This window comes from Symphalangus syndactylus, chromosome 13, assembly GCF_028878055.3.
Source record: "Symphalangus syndactylus isolate Jambi chromosome 13, NHGRI_mSymSyn1-v2.1_pri, whole genome shotgun sequence".
NCBI classification, from domain to species: domain Eukaryota; kingdom Metazoa; phylum Chordata; class Mammalia; order Primates; family Hylobatidae; genus Symphalangus; species Symphalangus syndactylus.
Genome location: NC_072435.2, coordinates 102,594,138 through 102,612,055, shown reverse-complemented (window position 1 = coordinate 102,612,055; position 17,918 = coordinate 102,594,138). Strand labels below are relative to the sequence as shown.

At 36.2% G+C, this 17,918-nt stretch overlaps 1 protein-coding gene across 5 annotated transcripts in view; it reads left to right on the top strand.

Annotated features, from left to right (window-relative positions):
- Positions 1-17,918, top strand: part of CRY1 (cryptochrome circadian regulator 1) — a 109,982-nt gene that overhangs the window by 66,898 nt on the left and 25,166 nt on the right. For all 5 annotated transcript variants that reach the window (XM_063615211.1, XM_055236782.2, XM_055236781.2 and 2 more), the window contains exon 2: positions 11,867-11,975. In XM_063615211.1, the coding sequence (XP_063471281.1) occupies positions 11,867-11,975 (109 nt within the window). The remainder of the gene's footprint in view (positions 1-11,866; positions 11,976-17,918) is intronic.

The window sequence follows — 17,918 nt, the reverse complement described above, 5'->3', positions numbered from 1 at the left end:
ATAAAATTTACCACATGGCACATAATATCAGTGCTTGGATATTGTGGTAGATATCATTACTGTACACTGTTATTCAATGTCCCTTCCTGCAAGAAGATTATGCTTTCCTGCCTTTTCAAAGACTAACTTGGCCATGTGACCTGTTTTGACTGATTTGTTACCATAGTATATCCTAAATTCTTCTTACTTGATACACATGCCTATTCCTCAGCTTGAGGACAAAAGCTGTATACTAGTCATTGTTATGTTCTTAAAGCTGTCAAATTAATTTTCCTAAAACATCTTAGATTATTACATATTCTGTAGGAAAGTCACATTATATAATACAAAGAGCACTGTGATTTGGAGTCAGAGACATCCAGATTAAATTTTGGGCTTCATTGTTTACCTGGGTTTGGAAATGTCCTTGGTGAGTTTCAGATTCCATCATTTTTAAAATGAGATACCTTGTAAAATTGTTGGGAATATAATATATGTAAAGTATCCAGCACAATAGACATTCAGAGAATATTCCTTCCCATTCATGTTCCTTCTTCATTGACTGTTGAATCAAGCCTTTAAAATCCCTTTCTTCTGCTTTCATTAATTTATTTAGTCATTAGATAGATATTTATTGAACTCCTGCTATACGTCAGGAATTGGACAGTGGGAAGTGGTGAACAAGGCCTAGTTGCAGGCTGCAGTCCAGTGGCCAATAATTCTCCTTCCTTATCTCCAGCTATTGTATTGATACTTCAGGGTCACTACCTACCATCACCACCACATCTTTGAAATTTTTGCCTAAGCCGTTCCCCATATCAAAACAAGGAAAGAAAAATCCAGAAATGATTTCTCCCACCTGATTTTTCAGAGCATATTAGTGATATCTATTTGTATTTTATATGTTTTATTCTACCATAGCCAGTTCTGCAGTGTTTATGTACATAATATACATATTCAGGTTACTTTTTTAGGTTTTAAGCTCTGTGAGTATTAGAACCTCATTTATCTTTGTATGACTCATAAATCAGTGATTGAAATTATAGAAGTAATTAACAGTATCACTCCTTCAGAGGCATTTTAGAAATTTTGTAGAGGAATTTTCGGTTGTCATAATGATTGATTTTTTTTTTTTTTTTTTTTTTGAGGCAAGATCACACTCTGTCGCCCAGGCTGGAGTACAGTGTGCAGTGGCATGACTACAGCCAGCTCAGTGCAGCCTCAACCTCCCAGGCTCAATTGATCCTCCTGCCTCAGCCCACCCCAAGTAGCTAGGACTACAGGCATGCGCCACCACGCCCGGCTAGTTTTTTTGTATTTTTTGTAGAATGAGATCTCCCTATGTTGCTCAGGCTGGCCTCAAACTCCTGTGCTCAAGCGATCCGCCCACCTTGGCCTCCCAAAAGTGCTGGGATTACAGGCATGAGCCACTGTGTCCGGCCGGTTGTCACAATGATTGGAAGGTGCTAGTGGAATTAGTAAGGAGAGGCCAAGAATGGACGATTTCTTTCAGTACTCAGAGTAATCCCTCAAAATAAATAGTTGTCTCTAGGTGCCATAGTGTGCATGCACATAGTCCTGACTATTCAGGAACTGAGATGGGAGGATCACTTGAGTCCAGGAATTTGAGGCCAGCCTGGGCAACATAACGAGACCCTGTCTCTAAAATAAATAAGTAAATAAAATATTTTTTTGAGTTCCACATAAATTTCAAATGTTCTTCCAGATGTTTAATGTAAGTGAAAAACTTATTCATAATTGTCTGAACCTAGAGCGTAAATCTTTATGTATAAACAGTAGGTATTTCTTACACAATTTTAATTACACTGAGTTTTCCTGGAATGTATTTATCACCTATATAAATAAAGGAAAGATTGTACTTTGCTTTTTTTCTGAACTTTACTGTCTTGGTCAATATTTCAGAAAATCACATCACCAAAGACAATATCACTCATGGTGTATGGTGTTTGAGTCACCAGTAACACAACTGTATTAGTCTGTTTTGTAGCTGTTAAATTTTAAATGATTCTGTATGTAGGTGTGGACATTGAGGTTTTTTTGTTTTTTTTTTTTTTTTTTGAGACGGAGTCTCGCTCTGTTGCCCAGGCTGGAGTGCAGTGGCGCAATCTCGGCTCACTGCAAGCTCCGCCTCCCAGGTTCACGCCGTTCTCCTGCCTCAGCCTCTCCAAGTAGCTGGGGCTACAGGCGCCTGCCACCACGCCCAGCTAATTTTTTGTATGTTTAGTAGAGACAGATTTCACGGTGGTCTCGCTCTCCTGACCTCGGGATCCGCCCGCCTCGGCCTCCCAAAGTGCTGGGATTACAAGCGTGAGCCACCGCGCCCGGCCGGACATTGAGTTTTAATTCATTGTCTCCTTATATCATGCCCACATATTTACCTCTAGAAGTACATGTTACTTCTGTTTAAAATATAAATGACTTTCCTTTAATTTCTCCTATATGTTTCAATTAGAGCATGATATTAATGCTTTAAAATTGTGTGTATGGATATGTTATATTATCTAGGTCTTTTATTTCAGGATTTAAAAGAGGGCATTGCAAAATATTAGTTATAAAAAGTGATATAGGTCTACTGGTTTATGGCTTTTAGAGTCTGCAAATGCAAAGTTTGCTTTTAAAATATATATTTCATCTTTACTGAACATTAAACTCTTATCTTCAGGGAAAGTGTGTATCACAAATATCCAGACAATTTAAATAAAATTAAGTTAGATGAAAGCACTAAAAATTTGTAACAAACCAGAAAAAAGAGCATATGTAAATTTTATTAAATTTACACACACACAAATTGTTATATATATATTTTTTTCTTTTTTTTTTTTTGAGATAGAGTCTCACTGTCGCCCAGGCTGGAGTGCAGTGGTGCGATCTCGGCTCACTGCAGGCTCCACCCCCCGGGGTTCACGCCATTCCCCTGCCTCAGCCTCCCCAGTAGCTGGGACTACAGGCGCCCGCCACCTCGCCCAGCTAATTTTTTTGTATTTTTAGTAGAGACGGGGTTTCACCGTGTTAGTCAGGATGGTCTCGATCTCCTGACCTTATGATCCGCCCGCCTCGGCCTCCCAAAGTGCTGGGATTACAGGCGTGAGCCACCGCGCCCGGCCAAATTGTTATATTTTTTAAATCTCTAATAAAATGTAACAGACTTTGGTTAATGACCGAGAATCTCCATTTTTTTCTTTATGATGGTGTATACAGAACTTTAATTTTTTTCTACATTTAACTCTTGTTTTATGTGGATAATAAAGTTATTCTTGTAGTTTTAGTGATTTTAGTTTATATTCTTTGAATCAGTTCTTTGGGGTCAGCAATGAGTTGTTCTTGTTTAGATATTGTAAGTGTAGTTTTTCATTAACATGCAAAGGACTTTAAAAGGGAAGAGGGAACCACTCCACTACTTTGGCTCAGACAATGCATTATCTTCAAAGTTGTAGTCTTTGGGATTATTTTACTCATGTTAATTTGACTGTGTACTCAGCTCTGCATATTTTAATACAAGCATTGCACTGTGTGTAAATATTCTCTAACATTACATTTCTGACCAAACCTAAGCAACTGGTCTGAAAAAATAAACTTCTGTTCTACTTTATGAAGACAAATGATTTGCCTCTATTCTATACTACGGTACCGATAATGGAACAGACCATTTTGTTTTCTGCCTTGATTTTCTGACTTACTGCTCTTTCTAAATAATGCTGGTATCAAGCTTCTAAGAACCAAACATTAGTTTATGGTTTGCTTATGTGTGTAAAATTATTTCCCATTTCTTAAATCAGAAGGCATGAAGAGCATAATTAACATCCATTAAAGGCTAATAAGCTGCTGGAGCAAACTCCTAATTGAAATTTACTTAGGAAGCTATTAAGTACTGCTAGGGAAAGCCTTTCAGTGAACAAGCTTCCAGTGAAGAGTAGATTATCATGTGATGAAATCCACAAATAATAAACTGGCCCACATGACCCCTAGCTTAATGCACAGTTTATCCTATTTGAAACCATAATACCCTCGTGTTAGTATCCCTCACAAAAGTTGGAGTGCCAAGACAATGCCTCTAAACATTCAAAATAATTACTTAAAGAAACCCCAAATGGCAGAAGAGTTGAAGCCCTAGGAAACAATTCTACTCTTTCTTATTGGTAAGGTAGAATGTTTCAAACTTGACGTGATAGGCTCTTTGATTTTGTAACCACTAAATTACTGTATCTGAGCATACCATAATAAAACTGTGGTGATCCCCATGTTCTTTTCAGGGGACCAGATAGGTTTATTTTCTCTGACAATGGGCTATATCTACTGACAGAATAATTTTTTTGGTTTGTAGTGTAAAAGTTTACCTTTATGTTCACAATTAAATGTAAACAGGTCAGGGTTACTCTGCTTCTATTGATTAATGATTTATCTGGTGTGGTCAAGAATTTTTCTTTCTGTAAAGAGAAGCATTTCGAATAGAACTGTCTAACTTAGCAAATAAGGGTCTACAAAGAGCATGCATTATCATTAATACTAACATACCATATTCTCACTTCTAAATACACCGTTTTTTATGGAAGAACATTTCAAACAGGCAAATCTAACAAAGTGGATACAAATAAGACGTAGCAGTAGTTTCAATTTTCTGTGAGGCAGCCGGCATTTCAGTTTCTTCAATTTATTCACTCAACTACTGAAGACCCTTAAACATAGCATGATCTGTTTAATGTGTTTCAAGTAGAAAAACTTTTTATTTGTCATGACTCTCTCTTTAGTAGATTGTGAAATATTCTTGGAGACTTTAAATTAAACCTTTAGGCAATGCTGACAAATGCCATAATTCTTATACAGAGGTTTGAAGGCCTAAGAATCACTTGTGGGGAATTTTAGAAATCTAGGTGACTGGGCCCCACCACAGGAGACTCAATGAATCAAGATCTCAGGAGCAGTAGCTTGGAAATATGCCAAAAAAGAAAAAGAAAAAGAAAAAAAGAGAAAAAAAACACTAAAAACTCTCTGGTTGAATTGGTTCTCAGGAAAATGCAAATTAATACCACAAGATACCACTAACACCCAACAGAATAGTTAAAATTAAAGACTGACAACATCAAACGTTGACAAGAATGTAAACTCTCACATGCTGCTGGTAGGTAGGCAACTGGTACACTAACTTTGGAAAACTAAAGCTGTTAAACCTATTAAAGCTAAATATACATCTGTACTATAACACAGCAATTATACTCATGGATGTATACCCAAAAGAACTAAGTGTTTATGTTCATCAAAAAACATATAAAGAAATGTTTACTACAGCTTTGTGTTAACTAAAAATTGAAAACAACCCAAACATCAATCAACACTCGAATAGATCCATAATTTGTGATATATTCACACAATGAAATGCTATAAGGAATGAAGAACTCTTGTTACATGCTACAACATGGATGAATCTCACAGGCTTAATACTGGAAAAAATAATGGTTCCAATGGTTCCTAAGTTCAAGAATAGGCCAAACTAATCCATAGTAATAAAAGCAATTTTTTAAAAAGTTAATTTGGGTGAAGCCTTTATTGGAAAGAGGCACGAGAAAACTTTCTAGGGGACGGGAAGTGTTCCATTTCTTAATCTGAGGGGCAGTTACACAGACCTTGTATCTACATGTAGATATAGATCAATATACAAAACTACATTGAACTGTATGCTTAAGATTTGTACCCTTCACAGTAATAAGTTATACTTCAATAAAAAAGTAAATAAAAAGAAATTTTAAAAAGTCAAAAAAAAAAACAAAAAAAAACAAAAAAAACAAACAAAAAAGGTATTGTAAGTGTAGTTTTTATTGCTGAGTGTGTAAGATATATTTTACAAACTAGCATACAGAACCACATGGCTTTATTCTGGCATGATACATGTTCTTAATGCCTTGTGTTCAGCAGCAATAGGATTATGTTGTATCTTACCATTGCCTTTTTTGGACTATTTCATAGACAGAACTAGAAATTCTAGTTATATAAAGCTGTTCTAGCACAGACTGGAAAGTAGGTCATTGTGACCGAGTATACTAAACCGTCCACTGGTTGCTATAGCGATGACCTACTTTAGGAAAATATTTCTGTTGATTCATGTTGAAGTCATCTTTTGGAAGTGATATAAGGAAGCTTACTGCATGTAATTTTTAAAATAATAGCAATAGATAGTGATCTCTGGAAGAAAAAAATCCTTAAAATGTTTAAAGTGAAGAAATATATTTTGTCACCTAATACCTCTTCAATTTATTTTAAAGTGGTGCGTTCAATATTGTAATTAAATAATATGAGGACTGTGCTTCTATGTAGGCAGCACAATTATATGAAGAGATGTAGTGAGTTTTACTATAATTTGGCCTATTTAAAAAGCAACCTGTTGTATGTAGTTAATAGCAGTATTAACTGAGCCTTCAAATGGGTGTAGTTCAAGAAAATAATATATATGCCAAATTGGAGAAGGTCTGAAAGTATGTTCTTGTTAAGATGATATCATATGTATTTTCAGTGGAATATATTAAAAATAAATCATTTCATTCAATATTGAGTGTCCCAGAGCACATGCATTTCTATTACATTAAAGTTGAACTTAGTGTGTTCTTTGGAACACACTGAATCTGAACTCTAACAGATCTAATCCTTTTCCCAGTTAAGGGTAAAGGATTGAGCATTAGATTTTGTATAGTTTTGAAGTAACATTATTCATTCAGCATTAAAAAGAAATCACACCCATCACTGAGTTGATACTTTGAACCTGGGCTGTTGGAGGTATTATCAAGGAAAAATTATATGCTTAGAGATTAGTTGAGTCTTAATTGCGTTGTACCGTGTTTTATAATATTCATAGTCACATTGACCTTGCTACTGGGAAAGGTTTCCTTCAAATTGTAGTTCAAAGTCACATTCAGATGAAGTTATGAATTCAAAGTAATTCTGTATACATGTGTAGGCATCCAACTAATTCATGTTTTCTTTTGTCATGCCCAAGTATTTACATATAGCAATGCATGGGGTGTTTTCTTTAAAAAGAAAAAAACAGGAATTATTCTCAAGGGAAAATAACAACTTCTGTTTGATACATATCCACCATGTGCTAGAGACTCTACTAGGTGATTTTATGAGGCTCCTAATCCTTCCAGCAGTTATACAAGACATCCCTACTAGGTCATTTAATCCTGTTTCTAATCTTTTCAATAAATTATACAAGGCACATAATGAGATTTGTTTGCCAAATATAGAAACCAAAATATAGATTAAGAAAACTGTAGTTAGGGCCAGGCCTGATGGCTCATGCCTGTAATCCCAGCACTTGGGGAGGCTGAGGCAGGTGGATCACCTGAGGTCAGGAGTTCAAGACCAGCCTGGCCAACATAGTGAAACCCTGTCTCTACTAAAAATACAAAAATAATTAGACAGGTGTGGTAGCACACTCCTGTAATCCCTGCTACTTGGGAGGTTGAGGCACAAGAATTGCCTGAAACTGGGAGGTGGAGGCTGCAGTGAGCTGAGATCGTGCCACTGCACTCCAGCCTGGGCGACAGAACAAGACCCTGTCTCAGAAAGAGAGAGATGGGGATAGACTGACTTAATTTGAAGTCCATCAGGAGGAGGTTTTATTTTATATATATATAATATGTATAATATGAGGTAAAATTTTTTCATCCTCTGAAGGACATAATGTACCTCAGAAGTTCAGAAGATGTAGAAGTGGCTTTAAGCTGGAAGATTTAAGGTTAGTGGGATATGGACTTAAAGGGATGGGAATTGGGAAAGGTATTCCAAGCCAAGGAAAGGGCCTGGAGCACATTCCAGGAGATTGAATGTGTGCTGAAAGAGAAGTTTGGTTTGGTGTGAGAGAAAGGAGTGTGAGGTAGAAAATCAACCTAGAACCCTAGGTTAGTAGCCAAGCAAAATGATTTGTTGTGTCCTAGGTTAGTAGCCAAGCAAAATGATTTGTTGTGTATTGTTCAGGGAATGAGTCATTGAAAACCATTGTATAGGAAAATGTGCCTCATGAAGATTTGGAATTGCATATAAAATGAATTAGAATGGAGAGAGATTGTTAGTAGGCAGATCTATTTTAAGGCATTGCAGTAAATACAAGCAAGAGATAATATGAACTAGAATTATTGTAGCAAAAACAGAAGTGGAAAGGAAGGAGAACACTAAAAAGTAATAGATAACGTATAATTGTACTTACTATGGGCAGGCACTATTCTAAGAGCTTCGCATATGTTAATTTATTTAATTCTCACGAACAATGCTATGAGACAGGTCTGATTACTGACCCAATTTTACAGATGAGGAGACTAGATAGGACTTTTCAGGATTGATTTAAGGATAGTAATTTGTTGATAGACTTGTTAAATTATAGGACATCTGTGCAATGAAGTACTATGAAATTATGAAAATTGAGCTGTAGAAGTATGTCCATTGCCTCAAAAAGATGTTCACCATGTATTAAACCAGATACATATGTAGCGTATCTCGTTTTTCTTCTACTTTGAAGAAATGTATGCTAATTATCAATTTTAAACTTTTTTATGAAGTTAAAAAAAATGTGTTTCTCTGTTTCTCACCCCTATCTCAAACCCCCACTCCCTAAAGAGGAGATATGATTAATAGCTTGGTAAGTATTTTTCCAATTATTTTCTTCTGCACATATAAACAAAAGTAGATATATGCAATGTAAATTTTATTTTATCAAAGTAATATATGCAAATCGTTTTAAAAGCCTTATAAGAAAGAACAGCATCATAGTGTGTTCTACTTTAGCCTTCTCTTTTGCTTTTCTTCTTGGATCTTTTCTACTTAAAATATTTTATTACAAAGTACCTATATTATTATTAGTATTTTTTTTTTTTTTTTTTTTTTTGAGACGGAGTCTTGCTCTGTCACCCAGGCTGGAGTGCAGTGGCACAATCTCAGCTCACTGCAAGCTCCACCTCCCAGATTCACGCCATTCTCTGCCTCAGCCTCCCAAGTAGCTGGGACTACAGGCGCCTGCCACCATGCCCGGCTAATTTTTTGTGTTTTTAGTAGAGATGGGGTTTCACTGTATTAGCCAGGATGGTCTCAATCTCCTGACCTCGCGATCCGCCTGCCTTGGCCTCCCAAAGTGCTAGGATTACAGGCGTGAGCCACCATGCCTGGCCAATTTTTTAAGTGCTTCTATTTTTTAAATCTGTGCAACTTTTATGTGAAATGAGAGATGTAAATTATATCTGTGGAAGAAGAACACCATACTTAAATACAGCTTTTAGTCCTTTGTTTCATGAAATACCAAAACAAAATAAATTCTTAGGTTTCAAAACTTTTCCTATTGTAACACATTACTTTAGTCCATATCATTCTGTGCATTTGTTTGGTTCATATAATGTTTATTAAGGCCAGGCCTGTGATGGTTCATGCCTATAATCCCAGCACTTTGGGAGGCTGAGGTGGGAGGATGACTTGAGGCCAGGAGTTCGAGACCAGCCTGGGCAACGTGGGGAGACCCCACCTCTACAAAAACTACAAAAATCAGCTGGGCATGGTGGCATATGCCTGTGGTCCCAGTCACTCTAGAGGCTTAGGTGGGAGAAGTCAAGGCTGCAGTGAGCCATGATTACACCACTGCATTCCATCCTTAGCAACAGAGCACAATCCTGTCTCCAAAAAAAAAAGAATGTTTATTAAAAGCATTCAGAATGCTTATTCAGCCTATTAAGAAAGGGAAAGATTATTAACTAATCCATACTTAATTCTTCATTTTATGAATTAATCATGTCCTTTTGGTTTATTTCTTTTCCCATCTTACTGTCATTGAACTCTTGCACCACATAGAATTGTTTTGACCAAAAAGTTGAATATGGAGAACTCTTGCTGTTCTCAGTTCTTCCTCACTTCTGGTAGGGAAGATTTTGAAACTAATGGTACAACAGAGATTAGGGGATTATTATTGCCTTAGATTACCCCTCCAGGACATTTAAGTTTTGTACTGTTTCAATTTAAGAAAACTTAAAATTGCTAGTTCTTTTAACTTCTTAATTTTTGATCTGTGTAAAAACTCTTCGATCTTTGTTCTGTCTAGTAGCTCTTCTTGCCAAGCAAATACATAAAATTAGATGCTTCCCAATAAACATTTGTCACCAGACATGATAAATTATTCATAGTTGGAGATGATTTTGTTAAACTCCGATGCTTTTATATCACTATCCATCTAACAACAACAGTCTTCTCCCCTGAAATATTTTTACATTGGTAGTGGTGGGTTAGGGTGGGGATCAGGTGTTAGGGAGGTGACTCCAAATCAAGGCAGAAAAGGGATGTGATAAAATATAAATGTGGGGATAGAAAGGTTTGCTTCCTACTTGGAAACCCATGAGACTTCCTAAGGTGAAATGGTGGGACGTCTGTAACATCCTCATAAAAATATAGCACCGTGACTCTTCAAGCTGTACAGATGGTGCTCCTAAAGAGGTAGAAGTGTCAGACCTGACTAGTGTACTTATGTCACTAATAACTACAGTTGTAAAAAATCAACAAAGACTTATTTGGTGAAATGATGGTATTGGAATGGGTAAAGAGAACAAAATGATCTAGACCAAGCAACTTTTTAGAACAATCTGTCCAGTAGAGCTTTCTGCAATGATGGAAATGTTTTGTAGCTATACTGTTCAGTACGGTAGCCACCAGCTATACACGTGGCTGTTGAGGACTTGAAATGTGGCAAGTGTGACTAAGGAACTGATTTTTAAATTTAACTAACAAATTTAAATGGCTCCATGTGCCTTTTGGTTACCATATTAGATAGTGTACTTCTAGAATATGCATTTCCCTGCTTCATAATCACTGCTCTTCACAAGTAAGACATAATCGCTATTCTGAAAGACCATGTGGCCTGTGGAAAAGTCAGACAAATTCTTAACCTTAAGATCAAAAACATAAAAGAAGTAAAACAGGAAATAAGATACGTCCAGCTGAAAAGAACAGAACCTAGATGAAACTTAACATGAGTCAAATAATAAGATTGGGCCTTCCATGGGTGATATCTCTTTTAAATTTGCTCTTGGGAATGTTCTATTTCTTCGCAACAGAAGATGCACGGTAAGCAGTCTTATGGTACTGCCCCAGAATTTTCCTAGATATTTGTCATGTGTAAGCCTTATTACTATTTATTTCATTGAAAAAGTCTATAATCTCCACCCCAACTCCATGAAACCTTTTCTTTTTTTTTAGAAGTTAATCTGGCATTTTCTACACTCAGGGAATTAATAACCACATAATTTGGCATCTACTTATTAGTTTCTTTTTTAAATAAATTAAAAACTTGAAAATGGGCATTATGATTTCAGTCTCTTAAATGATTACAATATTACAAAAAAGTACTCATATTCTTTTTTTTTGTCCCCTCAGATTCCTTTTTACCATGACATTCTTAAATTATTCACTTGCTTATTCATTACATAGGATGTTTCCAGTTTTTCCCCCCAGCAGAAGATATTCTAGATTTTTCAAGTTTTCATTTCTATATGAAAAGCCATTTTCATATAGAAAATATTCATAAAGTTTAAACAATGAAACCAATTTAATTGCTTTGATACTTCTTTATATGTTTTTATGTTCACAAATTAAATTTTTGCTAATAGTCACTTTTATTTAATGAAAATTAGTGATTTTATTCAGTATTTTATTAAAATACTAGGTAATTTGTGCTATAATTAAAAAATATATATTAGTATGGTTTTTGGAAAAAGTACTTTATATATCAATAGGAGGTAATAAGATGATAGGTTGGCATTTCAACTTTTAGAATAATATGACTTTGTAATAATTTATGTCTTCTAAATATATATTTTTAATAATTTAAATAATACTTTCTTCTCTCTAGATTTTTGCTTCAGTGTCTTGAGGATCTTGATGCCAATCTACGAAAATTAAACTCCCGTCTGTTTGTGATTCGTGGACAACCAGCAGATGTGTTTCCCAGGCTTTTCAAGGTAATTTGAAAAATATTTGCATAAAACAATCTTTTCTCAGATAATATTACATATTTGGTAAATAAAGTTTTTTGGCTAATTGAAAATGTAGAAAATATAAGTATTTTCAGGTAAAAATTTTGTGGTTTTTTCTTTATTTAATGAAAAAACTATACATGGTAAAAATCAGACAGTGAGAAAATAGTTTACAATGAAAAGTTCAATCTTTCTTCTACCTTAAACTGCTAGTTCCCCTTCCAGAAGCAACAACTACTACCAGTTTCTTATGTATCCAATTCCAATTTGTTTATCCAATTAGAAATATTCTTTGGATAAACAAGAATTTTTTGTGTGTATATATATATATATACTTTTTTTTGTATATTATATATATATATATACACACACACACACACACACACACATCCGTGTGTGTGTCTGTGTTACTATCCCCTTTGTTAAAAGTTAAAATGACACACTATACACACAATGGTGCTTTGTTCTGCCATGCTTTGTTCACATAACCATATCTTTTGGAAGTTGTTCCGTATCATTTCCTCGGTCTTTGAGATGACTTCATAGTATTCCATTTTGTAGATGGCTGTAATTTTTTAAACTAGCTTTCTACTGAACGTTTAATTATTTTCTCTGTAGGCCTTTTGCTGATATAAATGCCAGTGAACTTACTTATCCACATTTACGAATCTTTGCTCACATGGGCCAGTACATTTATGGAATAATTCTTAGAAGACTTTCTGGGTCAGAGGGTTGTAACAATGGACATTTTACCAATAATACAGAATTTGTAGTGCTTTTTTTTTCTTTTTTTGAGATGGAGTCTCGCTCTCGTCGCCCAGGCTAGAGTGCAATGGTGCAATCTCAGCTCACTGCAACCTCTGCCTCCAGGGTTCAAGTGATTCTTCTGCCTCAGCTTCCTGAGTAGCTGGGATTACTGGCGCACGCCACCATGCCTGGCTAATTTTGTACTTTTAGTAGAGACAGGGTTTCACCATGTTGGTCAGGCTGGTCTCGAACTCCTGACCTCAGGTGATCCGCCTGCCTCGACCTCCCAAAGTGCTGGGATTACAGGTGTGAGCCACCGTGCCTGGCACTGTAGTGCTTTTTAAAAAGCTGAGTAGGATCTTAAAAATCTTTAAAAGTGTTTAAGATACCTACTCTTATCTCTTCCCGTTTTTTCAAATGAAAAAATTAGGCCTAGAGAGTAAATGAGTTGCCCAAGATCATACAACTAGCTCATGGAAATGCCCAGACCAGAAACTGAGTTTCCTCATTGCCCTTTTTATATTCATCCCTTCCTATTTATTACTGTATTAGTCCATTCTTGCATTGCTGCAAAGAAATATCTGAGACTGTATAATTTATAAAGAAAAGAGATTTAATTGGCTCACGGTTCTGCAGGCTGTGCAGGAAGCATAGTGGCTTCTGGGAAGGCCTCAGGAAACTTACAATCATGGTGGAAGGGGAAGGGAAAGGGGAAGTAAGAACTTCAGATGGCCAGAGCAGGAGGAAGAGAGAAGGAGCAGGGAGGTGCCACACTTTAAAAAAAAAAAAAAAAAAAAAAAAAAAAACAGATCTTGCAAGCACTCACTCACTATCAGAGCACCAAGCGGGGAAATCTGCCCCCATGATCCAATCACCTCCCACCAGGCCCCACTTCCAACATTGGGGATTATAATTCAACTTGAGATTTGGGTGAGGACATAGATCCCAAACCATATCAACTACTATTAGACTTTATAAATGTATATCTGCTTCTTCTTGAATCATTTGATTCATCAAATTTTTGAAATAGCAGTGTTTCTATTTGTATTTTTTAATGTAGAAGAGAACAGCTCCTTTCTGTGAATAAGAAGATCAATCCCCAGTGCTGGGAATCAAATAAACATTACTTAGCCTTTTTTTTTTTTTTGCTTGTATGAGAGACACATTTAATGTTAGTGAAAGTTTACATTCAATAAAGAGTGTTCACAACTGTAATACATCCAGTTAGAATTTAACCTAGGTATTTGGGAGAGTTCTAACAAGAAAGCATATCAGAAGCAATAATAATAATTTATCAGCAACTCATGAGTATAAGAGTGTGTGTTGATAATTGTTTCAACCCTATCTCTAAATCTGTTTGATATAAATTAAATGAATCCTAAGTGGAGTTGCCTTTTTTTTGTTTGGGGCCGGGGAGACAGGGTTTCGCTCTGTTGCCCTGCCTGTATAGTGCAGTGGTGCCATCGTAGCTCATTGCAGCCTCAAACTCCTAGGCTCAAGTGATCCTAGGACTACAGGATTGAGTAGCTAAGACTGCAGTTGTATACCACTGTACTCAGCTATTTTTTTTTTTTTTTTGGTAGTCTTGCTATGTTGCTCAGGCCAGTCTCAATCTTCTAGCCTCAGGCAATCCTCCTTCAACCTCCCAAAGTACTGGGATTACAGGCATAAGCCATAGCACCTAGCCCTAGTTGCTTTAAAATAACAAAATTCTTATTTACTTGTTTTTGAACCAACATTTTTCAAACCAGCAAGTGTTTTGTGTTCTTTGTTTTGAGATTTCTTCTGCCTAAAATAGCACACTATTGGGCCAAACTATCTTCTATAGTTAAATGATGTCCTATCTTATCAATTTGGCAGAGAGGAATGGGTTTCCACATGGGCCATAATATACAAATACATGAACACATACATATACATATAGTACTTATTATTTTATTCTGATTTTTTCTTTAGCTACATATAGTAGTCTGTATAAAATGCCATTTATGAAAACTTCCTTTTAGATTTATTGACCATATCTAGAGCCATAGAGGGAATTAATTCCTTTTTTATTGAATTGATGTTTTGATTTTTACTTTTTGCTTATAGGTTCAACATGCATGTGTTTAAAAAAAAAAAAAAAAGGCTAAAAGGATATACAATTAAAAGTATATTGTCCCCCACCTTCACCCTAACCATCACAACAACAGTTTCTCTGAGGGAGAAGATTCTTCTGTCATTAACTAGCTGAGTCACTTAATTGGTGTCTCAGGTCTTTTGGTTCTAGTACAGCAAGTAGTGAGGATTTTTAATAGGTAATTAATCTGGCTTTCCACATTGGAGGTAAGGCTGGTTTAGACCTGGTAACAGTACCCTTAGTTAATTGGGATAGTTGTGTCATTGGCTCCAGTACTGATATCTCCCCTAGTATGTATCTTTCTTCTGTGTCATTCACTCAATTTATTCTGTTTATAAGGAGTAGATTCAGGAATGGGTCAGAACATTTTTATACACATATAGGTAAACACATATGTATCTAATAAACTATTGTCATTTTTTCTGGCGTTTTTTACTTAGCTTTTTTTCTAAGTTGAACTCTGACTTAATATAGGCTAACAGGATGGCTTTTCCTAGGCCCTGCAGAAACTTTTAATAAGGAATTTAAATTATTGGTTTTAGAGACTAGGTGCATAATTAATATCTAGATTTTTTTAAAACATTCTCATTGTATCTTATTTCTTTTTTTAATTATTTCTTTTTTTGAGAGAGAGAGTCTTGCTCTGTTGCCCAGGCTGGAGTGCAGTAGTGCTGTCTTGGCTCACTGCAACCTTTGCCTTCCAGGCTCAAGCCATTCTTGTGCCTCAGCCACCCAAGTAGCTGAGATACGGGCATGCACTACCACACCTTGCTAATTTTTGTATTTTTAGCAAAGAAAGAGTTTCACCAGTTGGCCAGGCTGGTCTCAAACTCCTGGCTTCAGGATCCAGGAGTCTCCACCCACCTTGGCCTCCCAAAGTGCTGGGATAACAGGCATGAGCCGCTGTGCCAAGCCTCATTATATCTAAGAAACAGAGACACATGGCTAAAGTCTATAGATGGCCACCCTGAAGCATTATAAAATGTTTTGTTAAAAATCACAGAATAAAAGAACATATGAAGCCACCATTTTTCAACAGTAAAATTTATATTATGCTTTTTTAAGTTACTTTGGATCTTGCTTTATTAATTCATGACACATGCTTGATAGAATGTATTCAACAGATACTGATTGAGTGCCTGCTATATACAAACAAGGCTGTGTCTGAGGTACTGGAGATACAGTAGTGAAACAAACAAAAAATTTCTATCTTCATGGTGCTTACACTGTAGTGGAAGGAGACAGATAGTAAACAAATAAGTAAACATGCAATGTCAGGTGGTGATATGTGCTGTAGAGAAGAGTAAAATGTGGGTTAGTAAATGTCAAGGTGAGGGAAAGTTACTTTATATGGAATCATAGAAGGCCTCACTGATAAGGTGACATTTGAGCAAACATATGAAAGGAGTGAGCCATGCATCTGGGTTGTGATATATCATATCCACAATATTTTGCAGCTCTTTCCGTCAAAAGGTAGAGTTTATTTCCCTACCCCATTGAATCTAACTTGCCCTTATAACTTGTTTTTAAACAAGTATCAAAGAAGACATTGTGAATTCCAAATCCTAGGCCTTAAGTGACCTTTCAACTTCTACTTTTCCCCTCTTAGGATGCTCCTTCTATCATGTAAGAAAGCCTGGGGTAGAATATCTAACTTTGGGAGGTCACATATAGATAGTGGACCAAACAACAGCCAACACCAAAGTCTGAGATGTGTGAGTTTGACTATCTTAGGCACTCCAGCCCCAGCCAAGCTGCCAGTGAATTGCAGCCTCATGAGCAGATCCAAGTGAAACCAATAAAAGAACCATCCAGTTACCTGACAGAATTTTGAGAATTAATAATTCCACTAAGCTAACTGCAACATGGGGAAGGAGCATGGAAGGGAGAGGAAACAGTGGTTAACAAAGGCCTAGAAGCAGACATATGCATGATTTGTTTAGGGAACAAGAAGAAGGCCAGTGTCTAGAGCACAGTGAGTGAAAAGAAGAAATGGCCTCAGAGAGGTGGCTGGAAGCCAGATCATAGCCTTTACTCAGAGTGAAATGGATGCCATTGGAGAGTTTTGAGTAGAAGAGTGACATGATTTAACTCATGATTTAAAAGAATTTATCTGGCTGTTTGTGGAGAATACACAGGGGATTGGAAATATTGTAGAGGCAGAAGCAGAAAGATCGGTTAGGAAGCAATGGCAGTTATTTAGGAATAAGATGATGATGACCAGGACCAGGGTAGCTGTAGAGGTGTTGAGGAGTGGTAGGGTTTTGGATATGTATTTCAAATAGAGGCTGTAAGGTTTGCCTATATGTGATATGTGAGAGTCAAGGATGACTCTAGGTGTTTAGCCTGGACTAATGGCAGGATGGATTCCCAGTTAATGGAGTAACAAAGACTATGGAGGAACAAGTTTAAGGAAAAAATAAGAAGTTCATTTTATAAATTTTTAGTTTGGGATACCTTTTAGGCATCTTAGTGTACATGTTGAGAAGGCATTCAAGTCTCGTGCTTAGGGAGAAGTCTGGACTAAATTTAGGACTCTTCAGTATATAAATAGTAGTTTAGACCCTAAGACTAGAGTTACGAAACAGAAGGAAAAGATAATGGATGGATGGATGGAAATTTTTAGAGTTTTGCCTTCTTTGTATTTGGATTATTTTGTGAGGTAGCTTTACATTTTTATGCAATTATACTGTTTCATTTACTGTCAATTTAAAAATAAATGCTTTCTCCTAGCACATATGTGATTTACAACTTTTAGTTTTACTATCAAATTTTACATTGCCTATTTTCACAGTATATTAATTATGACTTAAGAACTTTTTTTTTTAATTGTTCAGGAGTGCTATTTCTTTCTTTTGTTTTGTTTTGTTTTTGTTTTTTGAGACCAAGTCTCATTTTGTCACCCAGGCTAGAGTGCAGTGGCACGATCTCAGCTCACTGCAACCTCTACCTCCTGGGTTCAAGTGATTCTCGTGCCTCAGCCTCCCGAGTAGCTGGGACTACAGGAGTGCGCCACCATGCCCAGCTAATTTTTGTGTTTTTAGTTGAGATGAGGTTTCACC